Source organism: Trichosurus vulpecula, chromosome 6 (genome assembly GCF_011100635.1).
Source record: "Trichosurus vulpecula isolate mTriVul1 chromosome 6, mTriVul1.pri, whole genome shotgun sequence".
Lineage (NCBI taxonomy): Eukaryota > Metazoa > Chordata > Mammalia > Diprotodontia > Phalangeridae > Trichosurus > Trichosurus vulpecula.
In genome coordinates this window covers 272,361,018-272,388,598 of record NC_050578.1, presented here as the reverse complement: position 1 = coordinate 272,388,598, position 27,581 = coordinate 272,361,018, and the positions used below count along the sequence as shown (strand labels likewise).

At 49.0% G+C, this 27,581-nt stretch overlaps 1 protein-coding gene across 7 annotated transcripts in view; it reads left to right on the top strand.

Annotated features, from left to right (window-relative positions):
- The window catches only part of AHNAK (AHNAK nucleoprotein), a 43,689-nt gene extending 18,206 nt beyond the window's left edge, over positions 1–25,483 (top strand). Inside the window, exons 2-6 of one of the 7 annotated variants that reach the window (XM_036762673.1) lie at positions 4,858–4,978; positions 5,645–5,801; positions 5,968–6,155; positions 7,562–13,061; positions 13,263–25,483. In XM_036762673.1, the coding sequence (XP_036618568.1) occupies positions 5,645–5,801; positions 5,968–6,155; positions 7,562–13,061; positions 13,263–25,057 (17,640 nt within the window). In that variant the 5' untranslated portion in view covers positions 4,858–4,978 and the 3' untranslated portion in view covers positions 25,058–25,483. Of the gene's footprint in view, positions 1–4,857; positions 4,979–5,644; positions 5,802–5,967; positions 6,156–7,561 lie in introns of all 7 variants that reach the window. The other 6 variants (XM_036762675.1, XM_036762674.1, XM_036762677.1 and 3 more) reach the window with 6 other exon arrangements.
- Positions 25,484–27,581: the final 2,098 nt, after the last annotated feature.

The following is a 27,581-nucleotide window of genomic DNA, read 5'->3' as shown; positions in this document are numbered from 1 at the left end:
CAAATACAGACTGAGCTCAGAGTTTAAACAACAGAGAATTAGAAGCTTTCATGAGTTGGCTATTTGTACCCCTATGGTCTTTGGGGAAGCCTTGGTGTTCCTGATTTTTCTGACTCTCCATAGCCTATCCCTTAGGAAGGGGGAAAGGGAAGATGGAGGAAGCAGAACAGAGTTACCTCCCTCTGGATCAGAGCCTTTCCTGGGAGGCAGAGGGGGAGGGAAAAAGCACAGCAAAGTTTTTCTCCCCTGAATCCGGGCCTCCAAGAGAAGGAAGGGAGGGAGGGAGTGAGGAATAGGGTGGAGGGAGTGGAGGAACGGTTGGACTTCTAATTCTAGTTTTTGGCTGATCCATAGTTAATTTTCTAGATCAATCAGTGTTTCCAAGGGATCTATGTGCGTTTGCCTGCAGATCTGATCCCTGCCCCCAGAGCTAGCTTAAAGGGAATTTTCAGACTTCAACCAATTTTGTGGGAGTCCTTTTTGGAAGCTGGGAATGGAGACAACTTACCCCTACTTTGTCAAGGCCAAAATTCCAGGAAAAATTAATCCTATGGTGCCCTTTTGGGGCGTTGGCATGGTTGGGCTGCATTGTCCCGTTTCCATCATTTCCATCTGAAAGTCACGGCACCATAACTGTTAAACCTGAAAATTTGGTTGAAGTAAACAACAAAGCTAGGTGATAGAAAAATCCATGTTGTTTATTACTTTCCCTTAAAGCATAGCTAAGCTAGCTTACTTGTACGTACAAGGAGTCAGAGCACAAGCTCTGGCTGCCTGAACAAAGCAATGAGAAAACTTATATACATTATTTTAGCAGACCTAGCAAGTCTGTATTACCTCACATTTATGACCCCCATGTATGTTTAACCATGATAAAAGAAGAGAATTTTCCTTAATGGAATAGAGTTTGTAAAGGATGTTGACAAAAGTCAGTTGAAACTACAGCCCAGCGTCTCTGTGTCTTATTACATTCCATAACATAGTGTACATCTGTAGAATATTAAGCAAGGTAATCTCTCTTGGTTAGGTTCTCATCCTTTAGTGGCTAACAGGGGTCAGAATGTCCTTAGGTCAGTCTAATCTGGCCTTGTTGACAGAGGTAAGGGTATTTCCTGAGCAAACTTTTAGAGAGAACAAAGAAGCCCAGGTCCTGGATCTTCATCCAGTTACTCATTAATTCAGGCTCTGGGTCTGGTTGAAATTAAAAATGATATAAAATAGTATAATATTTTCCACAGCATCCACTTGAGGTGGCCTACAATGCTGTTCAGGAATCAGGGTTCTGAGATGCCGGGTTTGGATTCAGACGCCAGGCTCTGCTACAGACTCTGGGTGGGACCTTCCGTTGGTTCCTTGTCTTCTCTGGACTTCTGCTTCCTTCTCTCCCCAGTGAGAGACTTGGCCTCCATAATCCCTCAGGGCCTTAATCATGATCAACTGTAATAGGGTGATTGGGGCTTTCCCAGGGTGTTGGAGGCACTCACAGTGGCCTTGTGTTGGCTGCCGGGCACTGGAGGAAGCTTTGTAGAGTTGAAATGGCTTTCTTAGCTCACAACAGCTGGTCAGAGGACTTCCGGGGTGGGGGGGGGCGGTCTAAGAGCCCACAGTTTGAATCCAGATCCTCTAAGTCCAAATTCAATGCTCGGCTCTTTCTTTTTTAAAATCAGTTTTAATTTGCATCTTTTGTTTTCACATCATCAGCATTTTCAAATATAACTCTCCCTCACCCCGCCCTGCCCCACAGAACCATTTCCCATAACAAAGAATAAAAGAGAGTAAACCCAACAACACATTGAAAAATTCTGCCATTGTATGCTGTCCCATCTCTTCAAAGAATCAGGACATGCTAGCTGACAATGATCTTTCCACACAGGATGCCATAGCTGCCACCTGCTAGGTGCCCAGGTTTAGGGGTATATTGGAGATAGAAGGGGAAAAAACAGTATCTTTTCCCTCAAGGAGCAGTTTTTAAAAAAAAAAAACCCGACATGATTTTATGCTGTTATTTACATACCATAATAAACTCTGTCTTAGGACAAACCCCCCCCCCCCCCCGACCCCATAGAGTGATAGACACTTGAACTTGTCTCAATAAATATTTGTCTTTTGATTAATGTTGTAGTGGAAAGAAATCTTGGCTCTAATATTTGTCTGTACCTGTCTGATCTTAGCCAAGTCACTTCCACTGGGGTCTCATTTTTCTCCTTTGTGAAATGATGGGGTCAGACTAGATGGCCTTTGAGGTCTCTTCAAGCACTAAAACCAGGATCTGAATTTGGAGTCCAACCTTTCATTTTACATTTGTGGAAGCTGAGGCCCAGACAGGGCATGTGACTTTCAGAATGATAAGGTGGCAAGGTCCCTCGGGGCTCTGGGTCTTGCCCAGGTATTGTGGAGACACTTCCTTTGGCTTACAGATTATCTTGGTTAGGGCTTGAGTGAGGCTTTAACTGGTCATCTCAGTGGGAATGGGGGTTGGAGGCACCGACTCATTGCCTAATGCAGGAAGCCTGCTAGGGTCTGCCTCAGTACATCCCTGAGTCCGATGCTGCTGCCCCGTAGGTTTGGGGGAGTGTCTCCCTGGCTTTGGGATTGCCTCCAAGAGCCTGTCTCTGCGTCTGTGGCCCCTGGGGAATTCAGGCCAACTATGGGTCATCCCTAGTCCAAAGGGTCCTGCTTAGACTGGGACCCTTCTGGGTCACTGTTTGTCAGTACTCTTGGTGCTCAAAGCAGCCCCAATTTAGAGCCAGAAGGCCACTGAGCCCAGCCTCCTCATTTTACAGAAGAGGAACCCAGGATTAAGTGATGTTGAGGATCCTATAGATGAGGAAACCAAGATGGAGGGAGCTTTAACGTCTTGCCCAGGATCACACAACTAATAAGTGTTGGCAGCAGAATTCACACTTAGGTCTTACTGACACCAAGTCCAGTGTTCTAGCCATGGCACCACCCAGCTGCCTCTAACCAAACCCAGACTGAACCTCTGGGCCTTTTTTTTTTTTTTAGTAAATGGTATTTTATTTTTTCCAATTACATGTAAAGATAGTTTTCAACATTTGTTTTTGATAAGATTTTGAATACCAAATTTTTCTCCCTTCCTCCCCTCCTCCCTCCCCAAGATGGCAAGCGATCTGATGTAAGTTATACGTGTGCAATCATGTTAAACATATTTCCACATTAGTCATGTTGTGAAAGAAGAGTCAGAACAAAAGAGAAAAGCCATGAGAAAGAAAAAGCAAAAAAAGTGAAAATGGTATACAGGGTGTCCCTAAAGTCTGGACACATGGGAAAAATGCATATTTGAAATATTTGGAATATTAACAGACCTTAGCCCCCTTGACTTCTTTTTCTGGGATATGCTAAAGGAGAAGGAGTACTCAATGAAAATCATAGACGCAACACATTTGATTGAACGCATAAAGAGTGAATGTGCTAAAATTGATGGCAATGTGGAGTTAGTGCATTGAGTTCACGTGAATCTTGCAAAGTGCATGAACCTTTGCATCACAAATGATGGAAACCGTGTTGAAGATGTTACTTGTTAATATTCCAATTAAATAAAATGTTGAAAATTTCATTCGTTTCACTTCTTGAAAATATGCATTTTTGCCTACATGTCCAGACTTTAGGAACACCCCGTACTTTGATCTGTATTCTTTCTCTGGATGTAGATAGCATTTTTTGTCATGAGTCTTGTGGAATTGTCTTGGGGTGGGACTTTGGAATAGTAACCCAGATCCTGGGGACTGGAGGGCACAACCAATACTGTCTTCAGCCCAATAAGAATCTCCCTTGGTGTTGATAGGTTACATCCCTGCACAGTGTGGAACTGAGAAGCTATCCTGTATCTTCACTGGTCCTGGGAAGGTGCTACCAATGTAGCTTTTGGGGCTGGAATGGCCAGCTGTGATGTTTCCAGCTCCCCGTTCCTTCTAGGATCAAATATAAACAGCCCTCTTTAGTATTTAAAGGCAGCCCTCCCCCACCTGGCCCCAGCCTGCCTTTCTCGAGTTATTCTACATGACCCTTCTTCACAAACTGTGATCCAGTCACTCTGGCCTTCTCACCGTTTCTTACACAAGATGCTCGTCTCCCGTGCCTTGGCACTGGCGCACTTCTGCCATGCCTGGAATGCTCTCCTTTTCTGCTGACTCTCAGCATCCTCAATTTCCTTCAGTATTCTGTGCAAGTACCACCTTCTGTCTGAAGGCTTTCTAGATTCTGCCCAACTGCTACTGCCCTCTCCCTGAATGACCGTGTATGAATTAGATATGCATACAAAAGATACATATATGTATATGCACATACATGTACCAGATACAAAGATGCATATAGAATATATATTACACTATTTACACTACACTAATATGCTAGGTAATATGTAATATAATCATATATGATATATTTTTATGTATTATACTTATATATGTACATGCTTGTTTCCCTTCTTCCCTCTTAGAATATAAGCTCCTTGAAGGCAGGGATGGATTCACTTTTGTCTTCCTATTCCAGGCATCTAGCACAATGCTTGGCACATGGTAGATACTTAATAAAAGCTTTATGAGTGACTAACTGAAGACATCTTCTTCTTGGGGGCAGTTAAAGATTCCAGAAAATTCTAATTCCTATTTCTATAGTATGCTAAAGTTTGCAAAAAAAAAACAACAAAAAACCTTTGCTTGCAACCAGCCTGTAGTATAGACACTGTACCCATTTTACAGACAGGGAAACTGAGTCTGTGGGAGAGAAGGTAACAGCCAGTAAACGTCTGAGAGGAGGCATGGTTCAGATCTAGATCTCTTGACTTTAAGTCCAACACTTTATTCTGCCACAACTCATTTTCAATTTTTCTTACAGGCTAAGGAGGTGGGGCAGAGATTCCTGAAGAGAGAGTGAGAGGACGAAGAGGAAGAGCAAAAGTAGAAGGAGGGGCGGGTTCCTGGCGAGGCTTTCGCTCCCAAGCAGATTTCTGTAAAAGGTTGGTAAGGTGGATGCTTGAGAAAGAGCTGGAGGGGCTGATCTGGCATTGTGGAGTGTGGGGCTCATCGTCCTAGAGGCACACAGGTTGTGTGTGTCCTCGACAGGTCCTTGTGGGCCTCAGTTTCCTCATCTGTGAAATGATTGGTTGCACCAGATGGCCTCTGAAGTTCCCTAGGGACTCCAAGAAGAGGCAGCTCCTTCTACCAACGCAGGTCACCACCACCTTTTCAACTTCTGGTCTTAGTTGCCTAGTGCATAGAGAGGTTAAGTGATTTGTCCAGGGTCACACAGCCAAATACATCAAGGGCAGAACTTGAATCTAGGTCTTCGTAGAGTTTGAGGCTGGCTCTCTATCCACTGCACCGCACTGCCTCCTTCAAGGTCTCATCCAGGTCTAAATTTTGAGATCCTATTAGCATATCAAAACTGTCCCATCTCCCGGCATGGAGGGCGGGGAGAGTCGGTAGAGTTCCTGAGTCAGAAGAACAGAAGCTCCCTGAAGGATGGGTTCATTTTTGTCTTTGTATCCCCAGCACCTCACAGGGGGACCCGTCAGCCAGTAGGGGCTTAATAAATGCTTGTTGAATTGAAGTAGAACTTGTGGCCAGGGAAGACCTTCGGTCTTTGCCCTGATCACCCAATGCCAATCTCATTGATGTTGCAGATGGAGAAGGAAGAGGAGCCCACAAGGGAGCTGCTCTTGCCCAACTGGCAGGGCAGTGGTTCCCATGGCCTAACCATCGAGCAGACAGATGATGGTGTCTTTGTTCAGCAAGTCGTGCAGAATTCCCCTGCGGCACGCACGGGTGTGGTCAAGGAGGGTAAGAGCCAGCTGGTAGTGGGCAGGGGGATGGGCTACGATGAGAAGTAGGCTGGGGTGGGGCGGGGGAGGAGAGGCTCTGGAGGCCCCGAACTTGGGGAATTGCCCCCCGCCCATCCTCCAGCACCTGCAGCTCTCGGTCTCATTTCTTGTAACTTCTGCTCCAGGGGACCAGATTGTGGGGGCCACCATCTACTTCGACAATCTGCAGTCGGGGGAGGTGACGCAGCTTCTGAACACCATGGGCCACCACACAGTGGGCCTGAAGCTGCACCGCAAAGGAGACCGTTCCCCCGAGCCTGGCCAGTCCTGGTCCCATGACAGCGCCTTTGCACGGTGCTCTGAGGTGGTGCTGGTGAGTACCTCTCTGAACCCTGCCCTCCAAGCTCCCCCCATGCCTTGCTCCTCTGTGTCTTCCCTCTCTTCTTGGCCCTGCCATGCTCATGGGATCACTCTGTTGGCCTGCCCTAATCTCAAAGGATGCCCCACTGGGTCGATCCACAAGTTTTTCTTAAGCAGCTCCTAGAGCAAGTACTAGGTTCTGGAGGTAGAATAATGACAGTGAAACAGTCCCTGCCCTCAAGAAGCTTATATTCTATTAGAAGCAGCAAAACATACAACCCATAGACATCCAAAATACATTGGCTTCAGGAGCGACTCCCAACCTTTTTTGCTTCCGTTGATGAGTTTCTTACAGATGGTATTCATTTAGTTATTGGTTCCAGATTGGTCCTACGAGGAACTCCAGTGGTCACCTGCTATCCCTCAGGAGCCCTGTCACTTGTGACCTCCTCATCTGGATATTTCAGGGAGCTGAGATTTTGCTGATGTGGAGCCCATCCCCCAACACAGATCTTGGTCCTTCTTGGTGTGGGAGGCGGTCTTCAAGAGTTACTTGGGCTGAGAGGTCCTCTGTGGCCAAAGCTGTCTGTCTGAGCTTAGCTGGGTTAATTAGTTAACAAGCATTCATTAAGCCCCTCCCATTTGCCAGTCATTGGGGGTTACAAAAAAAGGCAACCCCAAAATAAAAGCCAAAACTCCAGTACCCCCAAAACTCTCCAAACAAACCTAATATCAAAGGCCCCATACTTGATGCCTTTCCAGCGTGGGCTGCCTGGAGCTTGGGCTCTGTGGGCACAGCCTTTGGGGAACCAAGGCATCTGCCAGCCAGGATGGCACATGAGAAGAGAAAGACAGTGGGGGATGTGTGGTTCACATTCAGCAGCTATCCAGTCCCCCAACAATGTATGGGCACTTTCACGCTTGCCTCCTAATCCTAGTATTCAGCTGTAAAAATAAAAAGACAAATAGAAACCTGACTTGTCCCCTAGTCCAAACCAAGCAGGTCTCTCTCAGCATTTGGCTGAGGTAAGTCTCTTCCTTCAGTTCTCAGTGCCCTAAAATGTCCCAGGTCCTGGCAGCATTTGGTCAGTTGACTAGAATTTCCTCATTTTTGGGCCAATCAGTGGTGGATATTGGCTAGATTGCACAAGAGTTTTCTTTTCTCTCAGACACCACCTCCCCCCAACAGCCTCGTCTCCCTTGGGTCTTTCTTTCTATGTCAGGGTCTCCCCTGGGCTCCCATTTCTTTCCTGTGCTGTCTCCTTGTGGATCTCCCCATAGGGCTCCATGGGGCTCCATGAGGGGCCATACTTCCGGAGGTCAGGAAGCCAGGTTGTTGGCCGGCCTCTGGTTGGGACTGTGGTGCATTTAGTTGGGCAGGCTCAGCTACAACCTTTGCTGCGGTGTTTCTTTCTGCAGAGTGGGGATGATGAGGAGTACCAACGGATCTACACCACGAAAATCAAGCCGCGACTGAAGTCAGAGGATGGGGTGGAAGGCGGCGAGCTAGGGGAGACCCAGAGCCGCACCATCACAGTGACCAGAAAGGTCACGGCCTACACAGTGGATGTGACTGGGCGAGAGGGAGCCAGGGAGATTGATATCAACAGCCCCGAGTTCAAGATCAAGATTCCAAGGCATGAACTGATGGAAATCTCCAAGATGGATGTGGAGACCGAGCATGGGAAGACCGTGATCCGACTGCCGCAAAGCCCTGGAGCGACCATTCAAACCACAGGCTACAGTGTTGACTTTAGGGCTACTGGACCAGAGCTCCAAGGGGTTGGGGGAGCTGGTGCTGGCCACTCCAAGGTCCAGGTGGAAGGCTTGGGTGTTGGCGGTGGTAGTAAGGGCCTGAAGGTGGAAGGAAAGCCAGAAATCTCTGTTCATACCAAAGTCCCTGCTTCTGTTGGCTTAGGAAGCAAAGGAGAAGCTGTCACTGGTCCTGGGGTCCAGGTTCCAGGAATGGATGTTTCATCTTCATTTGGAGGCGGGACTGTTGATCTGCAGCGCCCATCCATAGATAACATAAACATTCCCACCATGAAGTTACCCAAGTTTGGCTTCTCAGCTGTGGGGCCTGGGGGTGATAGTTCAGGTTTGGCAGTAAGTGGAAATGTCCAGGGTCCTAAGCTGGAAGTCACAGCTCCATCCGTCCATGTCGAGGGAGTCAAAGGAAAGCTGAAGGGTCCTACAATCACCACCCCATCCTTGGAGGGTGACTTTGACCCGAAAGGTGTCAAACTTCCAGGGGCTGGAGGCTTGGACATATCTGCATCCAAAGGACATGTTGGTATCAAAGGCCCCACGGTGGAACTTGGAACTCCAGAAATTGATCCTCATGGGGCTGGTGGAAAACTGAAAATGCCCCAGATGAACGTCCCCAAGTTTTCTGTGTCTGGATCCAAAGGGGAAGGAACCACTGTGGATATAAAACTGCCTGAGGGAGACGTGAACCTTCCCAGTGTCACTGGAAATGTCAGCCTGCCGGAGGTGGCCATCAGTGGCCCTGAGGGGAAAATCAAAGACCCTAAATTCAAGACCCCAGAGATGATAATTCAGAAACCTAAAATCTCCATGCAGGATGTAGACCTAAGCCTCAGGTCCCCCAAATTGAAAGGGGATATGAAGGTGTCCGGTCCAGGAATACAAGGGGATGTCAAAGGTCCTCAGATAGCTATGACAGAACCGACAGTGGACATCAAGGCACCCAACCTGGAGGGGTCCCTGACTGGGCCCAAGATTGGCAGCCCATCTGGGAAAATGGGAACCTGCAAAATCAGCATGGCTGATGTTGATCTGAATGTAGGTGCCCCAAAAATAAAAGGCCAGGTGGACATTGCCCTCCCGAAGGTAGAAGGGCAAGTCAAAGGCCCTGAGATGGACATCAAGGGCCCCAAAGTGGATGTCAGTGCCCCAGATGTGGATGTCCATGGTCCTGAGTGGCACCTGAAGATGCCCAAGATGAAGATGCCCAAGTTCAGTGTGCCAGGGATCAAGGGGGAGGGGCCAGAGGTTGATGTGAGCCTGCCCAAGGGAGACATCAATGTTTCAGGGCCCAGCATCGACATTGCAGCCCCACAGGTCAACCTTGAAGGCCCAGAGGGAAAAGTGAAAGGGCCTGGCATCAAGGTACCAGATGCGAATATCAAGGCCCCAAAGATCTCCATGCCAGATGTAGATCTGCATCTGAAAGGTACAAAGGTGAAGGGAGAATATGATGTTACTGTCCCAAAACTAGAAGGGGATCTGAAAGGCCCCAAAGTGGACATCAGTGCCCCAGATGTGGAGCTCCATGGGCCAGAATGGAACCTCAAGATGCCCAAGATGAAAATGCCCAAATTCAGCATGCCTGGGTTCAAGGCGGAGGGCCCCGAGGTAGATGTGAACTTGCCCAAGGCAGACATTGAAATTTCTGGGCCCAAAGTGGACATTGAAGCTCCAGATGTCAATGTGGAGGTCCCAGAAGGGAAACTGAGGGGTTCCAAGTTTAAGATGCCTGAGATGAATATCAAGGCCCCAAAGATTTCCATGCCAGACTTACATTTGAAGGGCCCCAAGGTGAAGGGAGAATATGATGTGACCCCTCCCAGAATAGAAGGTGAGGTGAACGTTCCAGATGTGGAACTGAAAGGGGCCAAAGTGGACATCAGTGCCCCAGATGTGGAACTCCATGGGCCAGAGTGGAACCTCAAGATGCCCAAGGTGAAAATGCCCAAATTCAGCATGCCTGGGTTCAAGGGGGAGGGCCCAGAGGTGGATGTGAGCTTGCCCAAAGCAGATGTTGACATTTCTGGGCCCAAGGTGGACATCGATGTTCCAGATGTGAATATTGAAGGCCCAGAAGGGAAATTCAAAGGCCCTAAATTTAAGATGCCTGAGATGAATATTAAGGCTCCAAAGATTTCTATGCCAGATGTGGATTTGCATGTGAAAGGCCCCAAAGTGAAGGGGGAATATGATGTTTCAGTTCCCAAACTGGAAGGAGATCTGAAAGGCCCCAAAGTGGATGTTAGCGCGCCAGATGTGGATGTCCATGGGCCAGAGTGGAACCTGAAAATGCCCAAGGTGAAAATGCCCAAGATCAGCATGCCAGGCTTCAAGAGGGAAGGACCAGATGTGGATGTGAGCCTGCCCAAGGCAGACATTGACATTTCAGGCCCCAAGGTGGACATTGAGGCTCCAGATGTGAACATAGAAGGTCCAGAAGGGAAAATCAAAGGCCCCAAGTTCAAGATGCCTGAGATGAACATCAAGGCTCCCAAGATCTCCATGCCAGATGTGGACCTGAATCTTAAAGGCCCCAAAGTGAAGGGAGATGTAGATGTGTCTGTGCCCAAGATAGAAGGTGATGTGAAGGTTCCTGAGGTGGACATCAAAGGCCCGAAAGTGGACGTCAGTGCCCCAGATGTGGATGTCCATGGGCCAGAGTGGAATCTGAAGATGCCCAAGATGAAGATGCCCAAGTTCAGCATGCCAGGCTTCAAGGGGGAGGGCCCAGATGTGGATGTGAGTCTGCCCAAAGCAGATGTTGACATTTCCGGGCCTAAGGTGGACATTGATGTTCCAGATGTGAATATCGAAGGGCCTGAAGGTAAACTGAAGGGCCCCAAGTTCAAGATGCCTGACATGCACTTCAAGGCCCCCAAGATCTCTATGCCAGATGTGGACCTGAATCTTAAAGGCCCCAAACTGAAAGGGGATTTGGATGTGTCTGTACCTAAGATAGAAGGTGATGTGAAAGTTCCTGATGTAGACATCAAGGGCCCCAAAGTGGACGTCAGTGCCCCAGATGTGGATGTCCATGGGCCAGAGTGGAACCTCAAGATGCCCAAGATGAAGATGCCCAAGTTCAGCATGCCAGGCTTCAAGGGGGAGGGCCCAGATGTGGATGTGAGTCTGCCCAAAGCAGATGTTGACATTTCCGGGCCTAAGGTGGACATTGATGTTCCAGATGTGAATATCGAAGGGCCTGAAGGTAAACTGAAGGGCCCCAAGTTCAAGATGCCTGACATGCACTTCAAGGCCCCCAAGATCTCTATGCCAGATGTGGACTTGCATTTGAGAGCCCCTAAAGTGAAGGGAGATGTGGATGTGGATGTGTCTGTGCCTAAGATAGAAGGTGAGGTGAAAGTTCCCGATGTAGACATCAAGGGCCCCAAAGTGGACGTCAGTGCCCCAGATGTGGATGTCCATGGGCCAGAGTGGAATCTGAAGATGCCCAAGATGAAGATGCCCAAGTTCAGCATGCCAGGCTTCAAGGGGGAAGGCCCAGACGTGGATGTGAGTCTGCCCAAAGCAGATGTTGACATTTCTGGGCCCAAGGTGGATATTGATGTTCCAGATGTGAATATTGAAGGGCCTGAAGGTAAACTGAAGGGTCCCAAGTTCAAGATGCCCGACATGCACTTCAAGGCCCCCAAGATCTCCATGCCAGATGTGGACCTGAATCTTAAAGGCCCCAAACTGAAAGGGGATGTTGATGTGTCTGTGCCCAAGATGGAAGGTGATGTGAAGGTTCCTGATGTGGACATCAAGGGCCCCAAAGTAGATGTCAGTGCCCCTGATGTGGATGTCCATGGGCCGGATTGGAACTTGAAAATGCCCAAAGTGAAAATTCCCAAGTTCAGCATGCCTGGGTTCAAGGGGGAAGGACCAGATGTGGATGTGAGTCTTCCCAAGGCAGATGTTGACATTTCTGGGCCTAAGGTGGATATAAATGCTCCAACTGTGAATATTGAAGGGCCGGATGCAAAATTTAAAAGTCCCAAATTCAAATTGCCTGAAATGAATATAAAACCTCAGAAGATCTCTATGCCAGATGTTGGCTTGCATTTAAAAGGTCCCAAGGTGAAAGGAGACTATGATGTCACAGCTCCAAAGGTAGAAGGTGAGATGGAGGTGCCAGATATGGAACTGAAAGGTCCTAAGGTAGACATCAGCCCTCCTGATGTGGATGTCCATGGGCCAGACTGGCATCTGAAAATGCCCAAGATGAAAATGCCCAAGTTCAGCATGCCAGGATTCAAGGGGGAGGGCCCAGATGTGGATGTCAACCTTCCCAAGGCAGACATTAACATCTCAGGCCCCAAGGTGGACATTGAGGCTCCTGACATGAATATAGAAGGTCCAGAGGGGAAGATCAAAGGCCCCAAGTTCAAGATGCCCAGTATGAATATCCACACACACAAAATCTCTATGCCTGATGTGGGACTCAATTTGAAATCACCTAAATTAAAAGGCGATCTGGATGTTTCTCTCCCCAAAGTAGAAGGAGACTTGACAGGTCCTAAAGTTGACTTAAAAGGACCCAAGGTGGACGTGGACATTGGTGATGTTGATCTTGAAGGTCCAGAAGGAAAGATCAAAGGCCCCAAGTTCAAGATGCCCGACATGCACTTCAAGGCCCCCAAGATCTCTATGCCAGATGTGGACCTGCATTTGAAAGGTCCCAAAGTGAAGGGGGACATGGATGTGAATGTGTCTGTGCCCAAGATTGAAGGTGATGTGAAGGTGCCTGATGTGGACATTAAGGGGCCCAAGTTGGACATTAATGCCCCAGATGTGGATGTCCATGGGCCCGAGTGGAACCTCAAGATGCCCAAGGTGAAAATGCCCAAGTTCAGCATGCCAGGATTCAAGGGGGAGGGTCCAGATGTGGATGTGAGCCTGCCTAAAGCAGATGTTGACATTTCTGGGCCCAAGGTAGACATTGATGTTCCAGATGTGGACATTGAAGGGCCAGAAGGCAAACTGAAGGGCCCCAAATTCAAGATGCCAAAACTGAACATCAAAGCTCCGAAAATATCCATGCCTGATGTGGACCTGAATTTAAAAGCACCCAAATTGAAAGGGGAGATGGGTGTGTCTGCTCCAGACCTGGAAGGAGATTTGAAAGGTCCTCAAGTTAATATCAAAGGTCCCAGTGTAGATGTTGAGGTGCCTGATGTGGACCTGGAGTGCCCAGATGCCAAACTGAAGGGCCCCAAGTTCAAGATGCCTGACATGCACTTCAAGGCCCCCAAGATCTCCATGCCAGATGTGGACTTGCATTTGAGAGGTCCCAAAGTGAAGGGGGATGTAGATGTGTCTATGCCCAAATTAGAGGGAGATATCAAAGGTCCCAGTGTAGATGTTGAGGTGCCTGATGTGGACCTGGAGTGCCCAGATGCCAAACTGAAGGGTCCCAAGTTCAAGATGCCTGACATGCACTTCAAGGCCCCCAAGATTTCTATGCCAGATGTGGACCTACATTTGAGAGGTCCTAAAGTGAAGGGAGATGTGGATGTGGATGTGTCTGTGCCCAAGATAGAAGGTGATGTGAAGGTTCCTGATGTGGACATCAAGGGCCCCAAAGTGGATGTCAGTGCCCCAGATGTGGATGTCCATGGGCCTGAGTGGAACTTGAAGATGCCCAAGATGAAGATGCCCAAGTTCAGCATGCCAGGCTTCAAGGGAGAGGGTCCAGACGTGGATGTGAGCATGTCCAAAGCAGATGTTGACATTTCTGGGCCCAAGGTGGACATTAAAGCACCAGATGTAAATATTGAAGGGCCTGAAGGTAAACTGAAGGGCCCCAAGTTCAAGATGCCTGACATGCACTTCAAGGCCCCCAAGATCTCTATGCCAGATGTGGACCTCCATTTGAAAGGCCCCAAATTGAAGGGGGATGTGGATGTGTCTGTGCCCAAGTTAGAAGGAGATATCAAAGGTCCCAGTGTAGATGTCGAGGTGCCCGATGTGGATCTGGAGTGCCCAGATGCCAAACTGAAGGGCCCCAAGTTCAAGATGCCTGACATGCACTTCAAGGCCCCCAAGATCTCTATGCCAGATGTAGACCTCCATTTGAAAGGCCCCAAATTGAAGGGGGATGTGGATGTGTCTGTGCCCAAGTTAGAAGGAGATATCAAAGGTCCCAGTGTAGATGTCGAGGTGCCCGATGTGGATCTGGAGTGCCCAGATGCCAAACTGAAGGGCCCCAAGTTCAAGATGCCTGACATGCACTTCAAGGCCCCCAAGATCTCTATGCCAGATGTGGACCTACACTTGAGAGGTCCTAAAGTGAAGGGTGATGTGGATGTGGATGTGCCTGTGCCCAAGATAGAAGGTGATGTGAAGGTTCCTGATGTGGACATTAAGGGGCCCAAGTTGGACATTAATGCCCCAGATGTGGATATCCATGGGCCTGAGTGGAATTTGAAGATGCCCAAGATGAAGATGCCCAAGTTCAGCATGCCAGGCTTCAAAGGGGAAGGACCAGATGTGGATGTGAGCCTGCCCAAAGCAGATGTTGACATTTCTGGGCCCAAGGTGGACATTGATGTTCCAGATGTGGACTTGGAGTGCCCAGATGCCAAACTGAAGGGCCCCAAGTTCAAGATGCCTGACATGCACTTCAAGGCCCCCAAGATCTCTATGCCAGATGTAGATTTCAACTTGAAGGGCCCTAAGATCAAAGGAGATGTCGATGTCTCTGTTCCCAAAATAGAAGGCCCAGAAGTGGATGTTAAAGGGCCCAAATTGGATGTTGACATGCCAGATGTCAACGTTGAAGGTCCTGAAGGCAAGTGGAAAAGCCCAAAATTTAAGATGCCTGACATGCACTTCAAGGCCCCCAAGATCTCTATGCCAGATGTGGATCTACATTTGAAAGGCCCCAAAGTGAAGGGAGATGTGGATGTGGATGTGTCTGTACCCAAGATAGAAGGTGGTGTGAAGGTTCCTGATGTGGACATCAAGGGCCCCAAAGTGGATGTCAGTGCCCCAGATGTAGATGTCCGTGGGCCTGAGTGGAACCTCAAGATGCCCAAGATGAAGATGCCCAAGTTCAGCATGCCAGGCTTCAAGGGGGAGGGCCCAGATGTGGATATGAGCATGCCCAAAGGAGATATTAATATTTCTGGGCCTAAAGTGGATATTGATGCACCAGATGTGAATATAGAAGGTCCAGAGGGGAAGATCAAAGGTCCCAAGTTCAAGATGCCTGAGATGAACATCAAGGCCCCCAAGATCTCCATGCCTGATTTTGACTTGCATCTTAAAGGCCCCAAAGTGAAAGGGGATGTGGATGTGTCTGTGCCCAAGATAGAAGGTGAGGTGAAAGTTCCTGATGTAGACATCAAGGGCCCCAAAGTGGATGTCACCGCCCCAGATGTGGATGTCCATGGGCCAGAGTGGAACCTCAAGATGCCCAAGATGAAGATGCCCAAATTCAGCATGCCAGGCTTCAAGGGGGAGGGCCCAGATGTGGATGTGAGTCTGCCCAAAGCAGATGTTGACATTTCTGGGCCTAAGGTAGACATTGATGTTCCAGATGTGGACATTGAAGGGCCTGAAGGGAAACTGAAGGGCCCCAAATTTAAGATGCCTGACATGCATTTCAAAGCCCCAAAGGTCTCTATGCCGGACATTGATTTACACTTGAAAGCACCTAAACTGAAGGGAGATGTCGATGTCTCTCTTCCAAAGATAGAAGGAAATTTGAAAGGAGCAGAGTTAGATATCAAAGTCCCTAAATTGGATGTAGAGGCACCTGATGTTGATATTCATGGGCCAGAAGGAAAATTAAAGATGCCTAAATTAAAGATGCCAAAGTTTAGCATGCCTGGGTTCAAGGGAGAGGGCCCAGATGTGGATGTGAGCCTGCCCAAAACAGATGTTGACATTTCTGGGCCCAAGGTGGACATTGATGTTCCAGATGTGAGCATCGAGGCCCCTGAGGGAAAGATCAAGGGTCCCAAGTTCAAAATGCCTGACATGCACATCAAAGCTCCAAAGATTTCTATGCCTGATGTGGACCTTAATCTGAAAGGCCCCAAACTGAAAGGAGATGCAGATCTCTCTGGGCCAAAGCTCGAAGGAGATTTGAAAGGCCCTGACCTTGACATCAAGGGCCCCAAAGTGGATATCAGTGCCCCAGATGTGGATGTCCATGGGCCAGACTGGAACTTGAAAATGCCCAAGGTGAAGATGCCCAAGTTCAGCATGCCAGGGTTCAAAGGGGAGGGCCCAGAGGTGGATGTGAGTCTTCCAAAGGCAGATATTGACATTTCAGGACCTAATGTGGAAGTTGAAGCTCCTGATGTGAATATTGAAGGGCCAGAAGGGAAGTGGAAAAGTCCCAAGTTCAAGATGCCTGATATACATTTTAAAACCCCGAAGATATCAATGCCAGAAATTGACCTTAACTTGAAGGGCCCCAAAGTAAAAGGAGATGTAGATGTTTCAGTCCCTAAGTTGGAAGGGGACATAAAAGGTCCTGAACTTGACATCAAGGGCCCCAAAGTAGATGTCAGTGCCCCAGAAGTGGATGTCCATGGGCCAGACTGGAATCTAAAGATGCCTAAGATGAAGATGCCCAAGTTCAGCATGCCAGGGTTCAAAGGAGAGGGCCCAGAGGTGGATGTGAGCCTGCCCAAGGCAGACATTGACATTTCAGGCCCCAAGGTGGACATTGAGGCTCCAGATGTGAATATAGAAGGCCCAGAGGGAAAGATCAAAGGTCCAAAGTTCAAGATGCCTGAGATGAACATCAAGGCTCCCAAGATCTCCATGCCTGATTTTGACTTGCATCTGAAAGGCCCCAAAGTGAAGGGAGATGTGGATGTTTCTTTGCCCAAAGTGGAGGGGGAGATGAAAGTGCCAGATGTGGAACTGAAGGGTCCTAAGGTGGACATCAGTGCCCCAGATGTGGATGTTCATGGGCCAGATTGGAACTTGAAAATGCCCAAGGTGAAGATGCCCAAGTTCAGCATGCCAGGGTTCAAAGGGGAGGGCCCAGAGGTGGATGTGAGCCTGCCCAAGGCAGACATTGACATTTCAGGCCCCAAGGTGGACATTGAGGCTCCGGATGTGAATATAGAAGGTCCAGAGGGGAAGATCAAAGGTCCCAAGTTCAAGATGCCTGAGATGAATATCAAGGCTCCCAAGATCTCCATGCCTGATTTTGACTTGCATTTGAAAGGCCCCAAAGTGAAGGGAGATGTAGATGTGTCTGTGCCCAAGATAGAAGGTGAGGTGGAAGTTCCAGATGTGAACATCAAAGGCCCCAAGGTGGACATCAGTGCCCCAGATGTGGACGTCCATGGCCCAGATTGGAATCTGAAAATGCCCAAGATGAAGATGCCCAAGTTCAGCATGCCAGGGTTTAAGGGAGAGGGACCAGATGTGGATGTGAATCTGCCCAAAGCAGACATTGACATTTCTGGATCCAAGGTCGACATCGAGGCTCCTGACATTAACATTGAGGGTCCAGATGCAAAAGTAAAAGGTCCCAAATTTAAAATGCCTGAGATGAATATTAAGGCTCCTAAGATCTCAATGCCAGACTTGGACCTCAATCTTAAGGGTCCTAAAATAAAAGGTGATGTGGATGTGACCCTTCCAAAGGTAGAAGGCGATTTGAAAGGACCATCTCTTGACATCAAAGGCCCCAAGCTGGACATCGATGCCCCAGATATCGACATCCATGGCAAAGGTCCGAAACTTCAGATGCCCGACATGCATGTCAACATGCCCAAGATTTCCATGCCGGAGATAGATCTGAATTTGAAAGGCCCCAAAATCAAGGGAGATGTTGACGTCTCTGCACCCAAATTAGAAGGTGACATCAAGGGTCCCAAAGTGGACATAAAGGGCCCAGAGATTGACATTGCAGCCCCTAAAGTCAACATTGAGGGGAAATCTAAGAAATCCCGTTTCAAGCTTCCCAAGTTTCACTTCTCAGGCCCCAAAGTTCAAACACCAGAAGTGGATGCCAAACTCAAAAAGCCAGATGTTGACATTGCAGGCCCCAAAGTAGATATACATGCCCCTGATGTGGAGGTGCAGGGCAAAGCGAAAGGCCCGAAGTTCAAAATGCCCTTTCTGAGCATTTCTTCACCCAAGGTCTCGATGCCAGATGTAGAGTTAAATCTGAAGGGCCCCAAAGTGAAGGGAGACATGGACGTTGCAGGCCCAACCTTGGAAGGTGATTTGAAAGGTCCTAAAGTAGATCTTAAGACACCAGAAGTACATCTTGAAGCACCTGATGTGGACGTCCATGGCCCAGACTTTAACGTGAAGATGCCCAAGATGAAGATGCCCAAGTTCAGTATGCCAGGATTCAAGGGAGAAGGGTCAGAGGTGGATGTGAATCTGCCCAAGGCAGACATTGATGTATCTGGTCCCAAGGTGGACATTGAGGCTCCAGATGTGAATATAGAAGGTCCAGAGGGGAAGATCAAAGGCCCCAAGTTCAAGATGCCTGAGATGAACATCAAGGCCCCCAAGATCTCCATGCCTGATTTTGACTTACATCTGAAAGGCCCCAAAGTGAAGGGAGATGTAGATGTGTCTGTGCCCAAGATAGAAGGTGATATGAAGGTTCCTGATGTGGACATCAAGGGCCCCAAAGTGGACATTGATGTTCCAGATGTGGATATCGAGGGCCCAGATGGAAAGCTGAAAGGTCCCAAGTTCAAGATGCCGGACATGCATTTCCATGCCCCCAAGATCTCCATGCCCGATATTGATCTGAACTTGAAGGGACCAAAGCTGAAGGGAGATGTGGATGTATCCCTTCCTAAGGTGGAGGGGGATCTAAAAGGCCCTGATCTTGACATCAAGGGCCCCAAAGTGGATATCAGTGCCCCAGATGTGGATGTCCATGGGCCAGATTGGAACTTGAAAATGCCCAAAGTGAAGATGCCCAAATTCAGCATGCCAGGGTTCAAAGGGGAGGGCCCAGAGGTGGATGTGAGCCTGCCCAAGGCAGACATTGACATTTCAGGCCCCAAGGTGGACATTGAGGCCCCTGACCTAAGTATCGAAGGTCCAGAGGGGAAGATCAAAGGTCCCAAGTTCAAGATGCCTGAGATGAACATCAAGGCCCCCAAGATCTCCATGCCTGATTTTGACTTGCATCTGAAAGGCCCCAAAGTGAAGGGAGATGTAGATGTGTCTGTGCCCAAGATTGAAGGTGATGTGAAGGTTCCTGATGTGGACATCAAGGGCCCCAAAGTGGATGTCAGCGCCCCAGATGTGGATGTCCATGGGCCTGAGTGGAACCTCAAGATGCCCAAGATGAAGATGCCCAAGTTCAGCATGCCAGGCTTCAAGGGGGAGGGCCCAGATGTGGATGTGAGTCTGCCCAAAGCAGATGTTGACATTTCCGGGCCTAAGGTGGACATTGATGTTCCAGATGTGAATATTGAAGGGCCTGAAGGTAAACTGAAGGGCCCCAAGTTCAAGATGCCTGACATGCACTTCAAGGCCCCCAAGATCTCCATGCCCGATATTGATCTGAACCTGAAGGGGCCAAAACTGAAGGGAGATGTGGATGTGTCTCTTCCCAAAGTGGAAGGTGATCTGAAAGGTCCTCAGGTGGATATTAAAGGCCCCAAATTGGACATAGATACACCTGACATTGACATTCATGGTCCTGAAGGGAAGCTGAAGGGCCCCAAGTTCAAAATGCCTGACCTGCATATCAAGGCACCCAAAATCTCTATGCCAGATGTGGACCTGAACCTGAAGGGACCAAAGCTGAAGGGAGATGTGGATGTCTCTCTTCCCAAGGTGGAGGGGGATCTGAAAGGCCCTGACCTTGACATCAAGGGCCCCAAAGTGGACATTGATGTTCCAGATGTGGACATTGAGGGCCCGGAAGGAAAGCTGAAAGGTCCCAAGTTCAAGATGCCAGACATGCATTTCCATGCCCCCAAGATCTCCATGCCCGATATTGATCTGAACCTGAAGGGGCCAAAGCTGAAGGGAGATGTGGATGTGTCCCTTCCCAAGGTGGAAGGGGATCTGAAAGGCCCTGATCTTGACATCAAGGGCCCCAAAGTGGATATCAGTGCCCCAGATGTGGATGTCCATGGGCCAGATTGGAACTTGAAAATGCCCAAGGTGAAGATGCCCAAATTCAGCATGCCAGGGTTCAAAGGGGAGGGTCCAGAGGTGGATGTGAGCCTGCCCAAGGCAGACATTGACATTTCAGGCCCCAAGGTGGACATTGAGGCCCCTGACCTAAGTATCGAAGGTCCAGAGGGGAAGATCAAAGGTCCCAAGTTCAAGATGCCTGAGATGAACATCAAGGCTCCCAAGATCTCCATGCCTGATTTTGACTTGCATCTGAAAGGCCCCAAAGTGAAGGGGGATGTGGATGTGTCACTTCCTAAGGTGGAGGGGGATCTGAAAGGCCCTGACCTTGACATCAAGGGCCCCAAAGTGGACATTGATGTTCCAGATGTGGACATTGAGGGCCCAGAAGGAAAGCTGAAAGGTCCCAAGTTCAAGATGCCAGACATGCACATCAAAGCCCCTAAAATTTCCATGCCCGACTTTGACTTGAACCTGAAAGGGCCAAAGATAAAAGGTGACGTTGATGTCTCTCTTCCCAAGGTGGAGGGAGACCTCAAAGGGCCCCAAGTCGATATTAAAGGTCCTAAGCTGGACATTGAGGGTCCCGAGGGGAAACTGAAGGGTCCTAAATTCCACATGCCTGACGTGCATTTCAAGACCCCCCAGATTTCCATGAGTGAAATTGACTTGAACCTGAGAGGCCCCAAGATGAAGGGAGATGTGGATGTGTCTCTTCCCAAAGTGGAAGGTGATCTGAAAGGTCCTCAGGTGGATATCAAAGGCCCCAAATTGGACATAGATACACCTGACATTGACATTCATGGTCCTGAAGGGAAGCTGAAGGGCCCCAAGTTCAAAATGCCTGACCTGCATATCAAGGCACCCAAAATCTCTATGCCAGATGTGGACCTGAACCTGAAGGGACCAAAGCTGAAGGGAGATGTGGATGTCTCTCTTCCCAAGGTGGAGGGGGATCTGAAAGGCCCTGACCTTGACATCAAGGGTCCCAAAGTAGATGTCAGTGCCCCAGATGTGGATGTCCATGGGCCAGATTGGAACTTGAAAATGCCCAAGGTGAAGATGCCCAAGTTCAGCATGCCAGGGTTCAAAGGGGAAGGACCAGAGGTGGATGTGAGCCTGCCCAAGGCAGACATTGACATTTCAGGCCCCAAGGTGGACATTGAGGCCCCTGACCTAAGTATCGAAGGTCCAGAGGGGAAGATCAAAGGTCCCAAGTTCAAGATGCCTGAGATGAACATCAAGGCTCCCAAGATCTCCATGCCTGATTTTGACTTGCATCTGAAAGGCCCCAAAGTGAAGGGAGATGTGGATGTCTCTCTTCCCAAGGTGGAGGGGGATCTGAAAGGCCCTGACCTTGACATCAAGGGCCCCAAAGTGGACATTGATGTTCCAGATGTGGACATTGAGGGCCCGGAAGGAAAGCTGAAAGGTCCCAAGTTCAAGATGCCAGACATGCATTTCCATGCCCCCAAGATCTCCATGCCCGATATTGATCTGAACCTGAAGGGGCCAAAGCTGAAGGGAGATGTGGATGTGTCCCTTCCCAAGGTGGAAGGGGATCTGAAAGGCCCTGATCTTGACATCAAGGGCCCCAAAGTGGATATCAGTGCCCCAGATGTGGATGTCCATGGGCCAGATTGGAACTTGAAAATGCCCAAGGTGAAGATGCCCAAATTCAGCATGCCAGGGTTCAAAGGGGAGGGTCCAGAGGTGGATGTGAGCCTGCCCAAGGCAGACATTGACATTTCAGGCCCCAAGGTGGACATTGAGGCCCCTGACCTAAGTATCGAAAGTCCAGAGGGGAAGATCAAAGGTCCCAAGTTCAAGATGCCTGAGATGAACATCAAGGCTCCCAAGATCTCCATGCCTGATGTTGACTTGCATCTGAAAGGGCCCAAATTAAAGGGAGATTTTGATGTGTCTGTCCCTAAGGTTGAAGGTAATCTGAAGGGTCCTGAAGTAGACTTTCAAGGTCCCAGTTTGGATTTCCATGGCCCTGATGCCAAATTGAGTGGCCCAAACTTGAAAATGCCATCACTAGACATTTCTGCGCCAAAAGTATCTGCTCCTGATGTCGACTTACATCTCAAGTCACCCAAGTTTGGCCTATCTGGTCCCAAGATAGAAGGTGAATTGGACCTGAAGGGCCCCAAGGTGGACTTAGAAGCACCAGGTTTGAATATTGAAAGTCCAGACCTGAACATTGAGGGGCCAGATGTTAAAATTCCAAAATTTAAGAAACCTAAATTTGGCTTTGGGACTAAAGGCCCAAAGGCTGACATCAAGTCCCCTTCGTTAGATGTCACTGTTCCAGAAGCAGGGCTGAATGTCGAGTCTCCCGATATCAGTGTCAGTGGGAAAGGCAAGAAAATGAAATTTAAAATGCCTAGGATTCATATGAGCGGCCCTAAAATCAAGGGCAAAAAACAGGGATTTGATTTGAATGTCCCAGAGGGTGAAATCGATGCCAATCTCAAAACTCCAGACATGGACGTCAACATGGCAGCTCCAGATGCCTCTCTTAAGGTCGATGTGAAATCTCCTAAAACCAAGAAACCGATGTTTGGGAAAATGTACTTCCCTGATGTAGAATTTGATATCAAATCTCCCAAATTCAAAGCAGAGGCCCCACTTCCCAGCCCCAAACTGGAAGGGGAGATCCAAACACCTGGACTGGAAATTTCATCTCCGGGAATTAAAGCTGGGCTCAAGGGACCTGGGCTCGAGGTTGGGTCTGTTGGCCTCAGTGGGAGTCTTCCCAGTGCCAATGTAGAAGGGCCTGACATCCATCTGAAGGCACCAAAGTTCAAGGGGCCAGGTGGGAGCATCGATTTCTCAGGGCCAAAGATAGAGGGAGATCTGAAAGTGCCCACTGTCCAAGCCAACTTGGATGCCTCTGATATCAACATTGAAGTCCCTGATGCCAAAATCAAAGCTCCCTCCTTTGGCATCTCATCTCCTCAAGTATCTATCCCTGATGTGAATGTCAACTTGAAAGGACCAAAGATAAAGGGTGATGTCCCCAAAGTGGAATTGGAAGGACCAGATGTTGATCTGAAGGGTCCAGATGCAAAAATCCAGTTTCCTAAGTTTTCCTTGCCCAAGATTGGAGTACCTGGTCTGAAGGTGGAGGGTGGGGGAGCTGATTTTCATGGCCAGCTCCCCTCTCTTGAAGGAGGTGTGAGTGCCCCTAACCTCAAGTTTGAAGGGCCTGATGTAACCCTGAGAGGACCCCAAGGGAACCTGCCTTCTGTGAACCTCTCTGGGCCAGATCTTGACTTAAATTTGAAAGGACCAAAGCTGAAGGGAGATCTGGATGTTTCTGGGGGTGTCATAGGTCCCAAGGTGGGTGTGGACACCCCAGGCCTTGACCTCAAAGGAGCTGGTGGGAAACTGAAGATGGAAGGTGGTGGCAGATTTTCTACAGAAGGAGGAGTGAAAGTGCCTGGTGTTGACATCAGTTTAGAGACCCCAAAATTGAATGTTGGCATGCCCGATGTGAATCTGAAGGGACCAAACCTGAAGGGAGATGTGGCTATAGCGGGTGACATCAAGTGTCCCAAAGGGTCGGTGGATGCCCCAGCTGTCGGTTTGGAGGCACCAGGGGGAGCTATTAAACTCCCCCAAATGAAGTTGCCTCAATTTGGCATCTCCTCTCAGGGGTCTAATCTGGACGTTAACATCACAGGGCCAGAGCTGAAGGGGCCTGGGATGGATGTGCAGCTCAAAGGTGTGGATGGGAAAGGGCCTCAGATCTCACCTGACGTGGACTTAAACTTGGAAGGACCAAAAATCAAAGGGGGCTTCAGGGCCAGTGGTGACATCAAAGGTCCTACTGTGGGAGTGGGTCTTGGGGGCGTCAATGTCAAAGGCTTGGAAGGCAGTATCCAGAAGCCCAGATGTGAAGCAGAGCTGCCAGATGTGAATGTCAAATTCCCATCAGGGAAGCTTTCAGGTTCAGGCATTGGTCTTCATGGGGCAGCTCCTGACGTGAGCATCCAGGGACCTACATTCAATCTCTCATCACCCGAGGTCTCAGCATCAGACTTGGGGGGGATCAGTTTGAAGGGACCGAAAATCCAAGGCAGTGTGGATGTTTCTGGAGGTGACAAAGCTCCAGACCTCAGCTTGGGGGGAGGACACGTAAATATAAAAGGTGTGGGTGGAGAGTGGAAAGGGCCCCAGGTCTCCTCTGCTCTTGACCTGGATGTGCCAAAGTTGGCCGGGGGAATCCATGTTTCAGGACCAAAGGCAGAAGGAGGTATTAAAGGAGGCCAGGTGGGACTTCAGGGTCCTGGGGTGAGTGTGTCCGGCCCTCAAGTTCACTTGGAAAGCGTCTCTGGAAAAGTGACATTCCCCAAGATGAAGATCCCCAAGTTTACGTCCTCAGAACGGGAGCTAGTGGGCAGAGAAGTGGGGGTGGATGTGAACTTCCCCAAAGTGGAAGGTGGCATGCAGGCTGGAGCTGACGAAGGGGAGTGGGAGGAGGCGGACGTCAAACTCAAAAAGTCCAAAATCAAAATGCCCAAATTTACCTTTTCCAAAGCCAAAGGTAAGGGCAGTGCTGCAAGCTCCCCGGAGGTCTCGATCTCTGGCTCCAAGGGAGACCTCAAGAGCTCTAAGGCCAGTTTAGGCTCCTTCGATGGGGAGGTCGAGGCAGAGGCCTCCTCGCCGAAAGGCAAATTCTCCTTCTTTAAGAGCAAAAAGCCTCGTCATAGGTCCAGCTCCTTCAGTGACGAGAGGGAGCATTCTGCTCCAGTCACCCCTACTGGCACACTCGAGTTTGGAAGTGGGGAAGTGTCCATCGAGGGTGGAAAGGTCAAAGGGAAACATGGCAAACTGAAGTTTGGCACCTTTGGTGGGCTAGGGTCAAAGAGTAAAGGTCACTATGAGGTCACTGGGAGTGACGAGGAGGCTGGGAAGCTCCAGGGAAGCGGGGTATCCCTGGCCTCCAAGAAGTCCAGGCTGTCCTCATCATCGAGTAACGACAGCGGGACCAAGGTGGGCATACAGTTGTCAGAGGCAGAGTTGACTGTTTCCAAAAAGTAAGATGAGAGGCCCTTTGTGTGTGTGCACATGTATATATATAAATATATATTTACAGTAGGTAGGCTTCCGTGTGTTTGTATATAAACTTCTGAAGATTGACTCAAGGTCAAAATCAGCAATGAAAACAGAGGCCTGGCCGGCTTGGCCTGACCTCAGGTTACTGGGAAGAGCCTGGGGCTGTGGTAATAACAGCAAAAGGAGGTGAATTGTGTGTTTTTTTCAGTCCAGCCTATCTGCAAAGTAAGCAGTATTTGCCTTCTTAAGACTTCAGTTTGCTCATGAAATGCTGAGAGCATCTGTTTACTAAGCAAGCCTTGTGTTTATCACGTTCATTTTTACAGAATCTTTTCAGTGTTGGGGTCATAGAAATCTGACGTCCATTTGAATGCCTTTTTTTTGGGGGGGTAGGCTTTTGTTTGCAAGGGATAGGAGGGTGGGATGGGAGTAGGGGTGGGATAGGGTGGGGTGCGACTTCCATTTTGGCCTCCAAGGATGGATAATATTCCAAAATTGTCCTATCACACACACCAGGATGGCAGAGAGAAGTCTTCCCCAGGGAAATTGTTTTTTTTTGGGGGGGTGGGGGTGATGATGGTGCCTTTGGCACATCAGTTCTCCCCCCAAGCTGGTAATTCTGACTGGTTTTGGGTGCTCCTGGTGAGAGGGGGTTAGATAGCTTCTCGCTTATTAGTGACTGACCCGCTTAACTGGGGTTTACATACTTTGTACTATATGCGATGTTTTTACCAGTGACTGCCATTTTCCTGATATTTGTCATGGATGCTTTTTAACAAATGTTACCTGATTAAGAATCCAGCACTTTAATGCCAAATTAATTCCGAATGTAAGAAAATTCATGCTGTAAAATGCAAATAAAGCCGCTAACAAGTAATCTGGATGCCTTGTGTCTCTGGATTCCATCCCAAGGTGGAGGGAGGGGAAGCAGCAAGAACTTGAAGGTGGGAACAGTCCACTTCCTCACCCCCAATTCACCCCATCTGGTGGCCTGGCCCAGCCCTGCTTGGTGCGCAAAGCCCCTGATTTCTTGATCGGACTAACCACCAAGTCATGGAGTTTAGAAATCCTTCAGCCACCATGTTTTCTAGATAGCCACAGAAGGGGCCACATGGGTGTAAGTGGCAGAATTGAGATTGAAGCATCTCTGCGTCCCCAGGGAAAGTGTGGAGCTCTCCTCTCAATTCCCAGGGACAGCAGTTTCATGACAGTGATGAAATGCTTCAGAAAATGAAAGTCGTAGGCTCTTAGAGTTGGAAAGGTCTTTAGAAGTCATTCAGACCCTATTTATTTCCCAGATGAGCAAATTGAGGCCCAGAGAGGCCAAGCCACTTGTCTAAGCCACCATAGTATAGCCCAGGTTGCTTAAGCTATTGTGTTCCAGGCTGGGAGATTGAGTTTGTGATGGACAGGGCCATGCACCAATCAGAGGGAAGGTTTGGGGGGTTTACAAAAAGAGGACCTTCATAGAAGTCCACGGTGTCAGAATGGGGTGGGGTCTCTTTCAGACAGAGCTATAACTAGTGGTTTTGGCAACTAGCATGAAATGTGCCTCCAGGGCATCTTTTTGTACCTGGTTGAGTCCTGGATGGAGTGAGGGGAGCCCATGGTAGCACACCTCCCTGTTTGGCCCCAGGACACCTCCAGTCCTCGGCTGGTAAGACTCGTAGGGACCAGATGGCCCAGTCCAAGCTGAGTTCTTGCAAACTAGACCTAAGCTTGGTGGTTTCTACACTGCTGATAGGGTTTGAGGGCTGTTTATGTTCCCCTGATTGAGGTGCCTGGTGGGCAGTACCCTGCTCATGGACTGTGGGAGTGTGACTAGAGCATGGACTGTCTGAACTTAATGACTGGCTGGCCCCATCACTTCATTGTACAGGTGGGGAAACTGACAGGTGATTGAACCAGTGTCAGAGCTGGAAGGAATCTTAAGTTATATGTCATGGAAAATCAGAGCTGGAAGGGTTGTTGGAACATAGAATGTCAGAGGTGGGAGGGACCTTAGAACATTAGAACTTGAAATGTAAGAGCTGGAAGGGTTGTTGGAACATGGAATGTCAGAAGTGGGAGGGACCTTGCAGACTAACCAATCCCCTTGGGAACTATGTGGAAGTTGAGAGGAGTCTCAGAGAAGGCTGTTCTGAGCCTAGTGACCCCAGGGCTCACTTTGCACTTGTGGTCAGGAGATGAGGACACGGAGAAGTTCTGGATGTCGGTGGTGGATGGATGCGGGCTAGAAGCTCTCAGGATGGACAGGAAGAAGAAAAGACTGCCCAGGCCAAATGGCTTTTGGACTCCCAGATTCCTCCAACTGGGAGTGGTGTTGTAGTTTATCATGCCCTAGTGGTTAATAGATGGACCAAAGCTCATAGTGTTCCCAGTGTTTCTGATGGATAACATTTCCGGAATTTAAATTTGGACAAGACCCTGGAGATCATCTGGTCTCTCATTTTAAAGGTGGGTAAACTGAGGCCCAGAAAGGCATCCTGGAATGATCACTTAGAGCTGG